General features: G+C 34.8%; 1 protein-coding gene across 1 annotated transcript in view; it reads right to left on the reverse strand.

Annotated features, from left to right (window-relative positions):
• LOC137619496 (serine/threonine-protein kinase SIK2-like) overlaps window positions 1-8088 on the reverse strand; it is a 134046-nt gene extending 125958 nt beyond the window's left edge. The window contains 1 exon segment of the mRNA XM_068349575.1: window positions 7887-8088. Coding sequence (XP_068205676.1) covers window positions 7887-8009 — 123 coding nt within the window. The 5' untranslated portion in view covers window positions 8010-8088.
• Window positions 8089-8657: the final 569 nt, after the last annotated feature.

Below are 8657 nucleotides of genomic sequence, written 5' to 3' on the forward strand. Positions count from 1 at the left end.
GCAAAACTCACCCCTACCGTAACGTGCTCTTGGACTTCATAGACTACTTCAAACCATCTCGCAAACACTTCCTCGGTCTCTCACTCCGAATTATCCGCTCTTTCCATCATTCTACTGTTCAGCACTTTCTACCCGAACAAATTACCTCAGTACACTTCAACCTATCTCTCCCCAAAACTAAAGTTCTTTATCGCGTCTGCATTTTCTCGAACTTTTCGCATTACTTTGCCCATAAAAATATCTTAACAAGAATGGATTAGAAAATTTTTCTCACCCAACTGGTAACTCTTAAGTTTAATTGCAAGGTGATATCTTGTATGTATGTGTGTATATATATATATATATATATATATATATATATATATATATGTATATATTTACATATATATACATATATATATATATATATATATATATATACATATGTGTGTGTGTGTGTGTGTGTAGAACATAAGCTAGTTACAACTCAAAGCGCTATGATAAAAATAATGATAGGAAGAACACTAAGAAACAGAAAAAGAGTAACATGATACGAGAGCAAACTAAAGTAGAGGATATTCTAACAACATGTAAGAAAAAGAAATGGACATGGTCAGGACATATAATGAGAATGACAGACAATAGATGGACATTAAGAATTAACAGGATGGGTCCCTAGAGGTTGGAAAAGAAGCAGAGCAAGGAAAAGAAGACGATGTATCGACGAACTACGGAAGTTTGCAGGCGCAGACTGGCACAAAAAAAAGACCATAAACAGACAGAATATATATATATAATACCTTACAGCCACATCTAAATGATAAATTTATTTTAAGAATATAACTATGACATCTAAATAAAACAACTAAAAGTTTGATTTTACATCGCCATCTATTAAAGGGAGTCAAGGAGTTCCAGTTGGCAAAGTAATAACAATTCTTTCGTTACCAAGAATTATATGTTCAATCACATACACCCCTTGGGAGAATATTGACCTCCACAATGACATTGTCTTCAAATAATACTAATTAGATATTCCCCGTTGCATATAAATTTCATATTGGTATACACTAGATCATTCTAATGACTAAGGATTTATCAGTGCTTCAGTTTTATTTCATTATAAGTGTGCAAAACGAAAAAAAAATACAAACGCATAATTGCGAAAGATTGTTAGAGTAATCATACTTCACGAATAAGTACTTATTAACTATCAATTCTATATCAAGTCAAATAAAAAAATATTAATTAGAAAAATATAAATTTTCATCAATTTTTCTAACGTAAATTTCTTCTTGCAAAATCCTCGTTATTTAAGTTATGGTACGAGGCAACCTGCTTATCTTCTCATATGCTTAGTTCCTTATAAAATGCTAAACGTTATTTGTATGAATTCATTTAAGCAACGGTCATTCAATCATTGTATACCTTCTGGTATGTGTTGATGTCTCGGGTAAACTTAGTGCAAAGACAAGTATACATGACTTAGATAAGAGGTTATTTTTCCCCCATCTTAATCCCGACTCTCATTCTCAAGAAGTCTACATATTACAATTCTAATTTTGCTGTGATCTAAGACCACTTGAAAAATCCTTCTCTCTTAATAGTTGCTCAAAGCCTAATTTAGCGACACACTTCAATCGTCAAATCAATCAATCAATCTTAAATTAAATATTCAAATATAACCTAATGGAATGCCGAGTCTCATTCAAAGTATCGCGTTTCCTTCATCCAAGAATAACATTCTCATTACTGCTATCCCATCTCCCCTATATAATCAAGAGAAAGTGTCTGGGTATATATATATATATATATATATATATATATATATATATATATATATATATATATATATATATGTGTGTGTGTGTGTGTGCATATGTATATGTATATGTATGTATATAGATGTTTTTATATTATATATAATATAAAAATATCTATATACATACACATACATATACATATACACATGCACACACACACACACACACATATATATATATATATATATATATATATATATATATATATATATATATATATATATATGTATGTGTATATATATATATATATATATATATATATATATATATATATATCATAATCAGCCCAGCCATTACTAGTACACTGCAAAATAAACGCCTCAAACATGTCTTTCTATTTGTAGTCTTTCTAAGACATTCCACACCCGGCAACTTTCTAAATTCGTCAATCCATCGTCTTCTATTCCTTCCCTGTTTCTTTTGTGATCTTTAGAACCAATTCTGTTATTCTTACTGTCCATCTCATTATATGTCCTGCCCACGTCCATTACTTTTCCTTACATGTTGTTAGAGTATCCTTTACTCCAGCTGTCTCTCGAATCAATGTAGCTCTTTTTCTGTCCCTTAGTTTTATTCCAATTATTAATATTTCCCTAGCTCTTTGAGTCGTAACTAGCTCATGTTCTAAGGTAAGGCTCCAAATTTCTGATGCATAAGTCAAAACTGGTGGGACCTTCTGATTAAATACTTTTCTTTTTAGAGAAATGGGTATTCTACATTTCATAATCTCATTTTATTTACCAAAAGTTCTTAATTCTATGCTTATCCTTCTTTTAATGTCGGTCTTATGTCCTGGGGAATCACCCAATGTCTGTATTAAAGTACGTATATTCATTAACAATCTCTAGAGGTTCGTCCATAACTCTTATTTGCTTTCTCTCTGCGTTTTCATTAAATATTACCTTAGTCTTACTCATAATCCTTTTCAGTCCTACATTTCTGCTTTCTGTGTTCTAATCTTCCATCATCTTTTGCGATTCTTCCCATGAACACTAAACACAATGATGTCATCTGTAAATGTTCAGTTGTTAAGGTATTCCCCATTAATATTTATTTCTACATTTCCCTAATCTAAATATTTAAAATCTTCTAGGCATTCTGTAAATAATTTAGACAGGTATTTATATATATATACATACATACATATACATATATATATATATATATATATATATATATATATATATATATATATATATATATATATATATATATGATGAGTTTTGCACATCTAGATGTGTTTTTCCTTTTCAAATAAGCCAATTATTTTAATACCTTAATGTCTGGATTCTCTTATCGACCTCGGAATCAGAGTCCCTAGGCGGAACCACTCAAAAACAATAGCTTCTGACCGGCCGGGAATCAAACCCTGGTCCAGGAAGAGTGGTAAGTCAGATATTGCTTATTGGAATATGTGTGTATATACAGTATATATATATATATATATATATATATATATATATATATATATATATATATTTATATATATATATATATATATATATATATATATATATATAATCTCCTCCCACGCCAATTGACACAAAGGACCTCGGATAGATCTTACCAATCGTCTCTATCTTGAGCTTCTCCATTCATCATCTCTTTTTTTCTCGCTTTATACTACTCAGCCATGTAGGCCTGGATCTTCCGATTCTTCTTGTGCCTTCTGGAGCCCGATTAAATATTTGGTGAACTAATATCTCTTGGGGAGTGCAAAGAGCATGACCAAACCCTCTCCATCTACCCCTCATCATGATTTCATCCACATATGGCACTTAGGTCATTTCTCTTATTGTTTTATTTCTAATCCTGTCCTGCCATTTCACTCCCAATATTCTTCTGAGGGCTTTGCACTAAGATCTACTAAATCTGTTGGATATTTTTTCATTGTCATACCACGACTCATGTCAAGAGTAACACCGACCTCACTAAACTGATATATAGCCTGATTTTCATACGTAATTTCAGATTTGATTTGCAAATTTTACTTAACCTTGCCATTGTCTGATTTGCTTTTTTCAATCTGTCATTAAATTCCAATTCTAAACACATGTGTTAGAGATAATAGTTCCTAAATATTTATAAAGACTCTACCTCATTAATACTTTCTCCTTTCAATGATATTTCATCTTCTACTGCATATTCCATTCTCATCATCACCGTCGTTCTTCTATTTATCTTAAGGCCAACCTCATGTGATATTTCATCCATTCTATTAAGCAGGCATTGCAAATCCTGTGGTGTACTGCTAATAAGGACAGCATCATCAGCATACTCTAGGTCAGCTAATTTCCTATTACCAATTCTGTCTAATCATTTCCCACCATCCCCAATTGTTCTATTCATTACAAAATCTATGAAGAGGATAAACAACATAGGTGACAACACATTCCCTTGGAGTACTCCACTTTCACTGGAAATTCAATAACTTTGCACTTACTATGCTCATGGACAGATTTAATCAAATTTACAGATTTAATGGGAATTCCATAATAACGTAGGACTCTCCATAAAAGTGGCCGTTGCTTTTTCATAGTCCACGAATTTCATCAAAAGTGGTTTTCTATATTCTACACATTGCTGTACACCATCCCTCTTTTTGATGGGTATATGCTTCTTCTTTGTCCCCGTGGAGATTTCATTAATAATTCTATGAGCAATCTTTACACCATAGCCACTCCTAGGATTCATAGCTTTGTCAGCCTCATCTGCTTTCCTGTCTAAATATTCTCTCCAGTCATTCCTGCCTTTTCTTTTGACCTCCCTATCAATACTGAAGTACTAAGCATGTTCTACCTTGTAATTTAAATTACTTCCACGGAAATTTTCAGCAATCAATTTCTGAATTCGTCTTCTTTTTATAGCATCCCAAGTATCGTTTGATATCCATAGCTTTCTCCTTGTAACTGCATGTCCCAAAACTTAACTACCAACTGACTGATATATGTTCTTAACATCACACCATTCTTCGTTAGTTGCCTGATCTTCTTCTTTTAAAGACTCTAAGACAGCAAATCGATTCCTACATTCAATTCCAAATGTTTCTCTGTGTTCATCTCCTAGAAGCTTAGTTGTATCCAATCTAGATATTCTATCTACATTTCTGTTGGGTGTTTTCAGTTTTAATTTCAGTGTGGCAATGAGGAGCGGGTGATCACTACCAATATCTGCAACTCTATAAATTCTTATATTTCTCAGCGTCATCCTCTCTTTATTAATGGCTATATGATCTATCTGATTTTTGTAATTGCCACATAGTGAAGTCCATGTATATTAGTGGCTGTCCTTGTGCTGAAAAAGAATACCTCCAATAACAAGATTGCTTGTTGAACAAAAACTTATAAAATGAGTTCCATTTTCATTTGCAACTTCACCAAGACCCTCAACACCCACCACATTCTCTATACCTTGATTATATATATTTATATAAATATATACATATATATATATATATATATATATATATATATATATATATATATATATATATATATATATATAATTTCTGGTCACGATCAGCAGCATTGCCAGACATGTAACTACTCGGAATCTCCCCGTCCCTCTGGAGGGGGAAGCAGGAGCTGTCATACCCTCGAGAGGGGGTTACCCCGTGAGGTACACTCGGAGGAGGTGGGAAGGGTTAAAGCTGTGTTTGCAAATCTATCTAAACATCTAGCCGTCATTTTTTTACGGGTCGAGTACACTCGTTTATATATAAACACAAAAGCATTTCACTTCCCTCTATTTCAAACTGGCCTCTAAGACTATCCAACCTTCAAGCTTTTCTTATGAAGACGAGTAGATTTAGCCAAAAAAAAAAACATGCATCATCCACTAAATTTTAGCAAAGCTCACCCATGCCTGCAAAGTTGAGTTATTCGTCAAATGTGAAGAACATGATTTTTACCAAATGTATGCTCCATGAACAAAGTTAGATATAATTCCATGAAATCCAGGAATAATTTGTTAGCTTGGCCATTGATATAGCAACCCGAACAACGGAAATTTTACCTACTTTGTATAGTTCATAGATTTACCCATATATGGTTTACGATGTGTACATGTTTTTATTTATAACGGCTCATCATTCATTTTAAAATCAAAATTAATGTAAGGAACATATGAATAAAAACTAACTGAAAGACTTTTTGTGCAAAAAAAAATGGTACGGGTCATGAACGAACAACCAAAATTTGACACGTCTGTCAGTAGATCTGAAACATGAAACAAATCTCCACAGGACAACAATGTTAGGCAGGTGTCCCAAGTTCAATTATGCCAGAAAATTATCTTAAAAATCTGTCCAAAAGATTTGCGGCGCACAATTTCACGCTAAGCCGGTTTCTCGCCTATAACCAAGATCAGCGCCAAAAGTGTTACATAACTCTTTCCATACTGTTTTGTCTCTCAACTTTACCAATAATTCTAATTAATTAGACTGAAGAACATATTGGGGTTTACAGAGTGATGTTTACAAGACTCAAAAACGACTACGACATGACAACTGCAGAGTATAGACTAATGATCCCTGATAATTCACATAATTTTACTTGAGCTTTAAATCAAAGAAAAGTTAAATGTTACCAAATGAAAAACACTATTGACAAGTTATCTTCCTCTGTAGCCCTGATATATTTCTACCCTGTTCTGAAACCTAAACACTGTATCAATTGCGTAAGAGTAGATAACGTAATATCGATCTAGAATACCGAATTCCCACTACAAAAAGTTCATGCATTTTTCAACGGATGTGTCTGATCAATACGAATTACACTACATTGCATCACTTTTAACTACAGCCTTGAACAAATATCTTGCAGATGATAATATACTGTATCAAGAAAAGCAAGACAATATAGAAAGAAATGAGGTAAAGAAAAAAACACCACTTCCGTTGAACTACTTCTCCGTTGAATAAGGCTTCGTAAATATTGTCTAGTACGCAACCCCTCTTCCAACAGTAGCTATCAGAAGAACACGAAGGATAACTAATCTGATCACTGCCTTATCACGGTCAGTTAATCTAACTCAAAACATTACGGTAAAGACAAACAATCGTCTCACGTTTGATTTCTCCCGTTCCCGTAATAAACACTTGGCCAAATGAATAATAAAAGGTAGGCTACTGCAAGAAATTAAAAACTGATCCTCTCCCACAAAGGTTATGAGGATAATCCAAGCATTTAAGCAAGCACATGGGTAAAATCTAAAGTACGTCAAGTAAGCCAACATATGACATGATACGACCACATGGTATAATGCTGGTGATGTTAAAGATGAGAGTAACAGCGGTACAAAATCATAACAAACTGACCGAGAGGGTTAAAGCAAGAGTTCAACAGAACACCTCATCCCTCATCTCACACACCCGGGAAAACACGAAAATTGCACTCCAAAACACGAACTCACAAGTTCGCGAACATTTCTGTAAACAACGTGAACACTCACTTCTCCGGTGTCTATACTCTTTAAGCACTAAAATCCGACTGAAAGGCACATCTTTCATTTCGCGCCTTCCAACGCTAGGCCTAACTGCCCTCGTCAAATATAATAATAACCTCACAAATACTAATAATATCAATAATAACGATAATATATCATTCATGTCACATTATATTGCACAGAAGGTAAATCTTTATAGTTGAATTACGGATTCAAGGAAGAACTCTGAACCTTTCCAAGGTCAAGGTGCCAAAAATGTCACTACAAAACAAGGTCAAGAGTATTTCGAAATTGATGGTGGGGTGGAGGCGAGATGCCATCAAGACACCTGGAGAGAGAGAGAGAGAGAGAGAGAGAGAGAGAGAGAGAGAGAGAGAGAGAGAGAGAGAGAGAGAGAGAGAGAGAGAGAGACGTTGGCGACGTGAACTTCCTAAAAATGAAGGATAAAGATGGGGAGTGGAATGACATGCCAAGAGATGAGAGGCCTACTAAAGGTTCGTGCAGATATAGAGGATATTACAAAACAAAAGGACAATGGGTAACACTACGTCCAACGAGAGAGAGAAAAAGAGGAAGAAGAAAGAGGCAAATTCTGCAGCAGTGCCGGAAAAAGATCTCTCCAAACACGATCAAACTGACCTCTGTTTTCGTGATCCGATGTCTTGCTAACTTAACAACAGCGAAATTTCCTTTACCAATCGTCTTTTCGATATCGTAAAAGCCCACTTTCACGGGCGCCTTAGGTTTTTCGGCCATGACCATCTCCGGGTGAGACCGGGGAGCGTTTAGATGCGGGCGTGGTGGAAGTGCGTCATGGCCGAACGTACATCCAACTCGTACACCGTCAGTGCCCACACTACGGTACCGTCAAACTCCATGAGCCCTCTGCTTCATGACGTCACTCCCACCATTCAGCTGACTGGTCGGCACCAATTTTTGCTAGCATTTATCCACCTAACTCAAATATCCCGCGTCTAACATTCATATTGTTCTTGAGAGAGTTCTTCATGATAGAGTAAAAACCCGTAAACTATCAACGATAACGTTGACAGGGAACTGAACATATATTGTAATATATTAAACCAGTTTAAAAGACTAGCTGGAAACTTTCCTCAGCGATAGTTGCCCGTGAACGCGACGGTAGGGTACAGAAGAGCTTTCCGGAGAATTCTCCTCACTTCGGACAGAGAGATAAGTACGATTTCCCTGCTCTATTATCCATACAAAATTTACAGACACTATGATGCTTTACTCATAACAGTACATTTAACTTAAACTAGAATGCGCCTAGGGTTTGTTGCAAAAAAAATCGTTATTCTTGCTAAACTCTGCCTTAGCCTGCATATCAATAATTTGACGTAATTTTATGGGTTCTTTTGCCAGGTAATTTTAAACTGTTCTCTCTCTCTC

Source organism: Palaemon carinicauda, chromosome 26 (assembly GCF_036898095.1).
Source record: "Palaemon carinicauda isolate YSFRI2023 chromosome 26, ASM3689809v2, whole genome shotgun sequence".
In the NCBI taxonomy this organism is placed as follows: domain Eukaryota; kingdom Metazoa; phylum Arthropoda; class Malacostraca; order Decapoda; family Palaemonidae; genus Palaemon; species Palaemon carinicauda.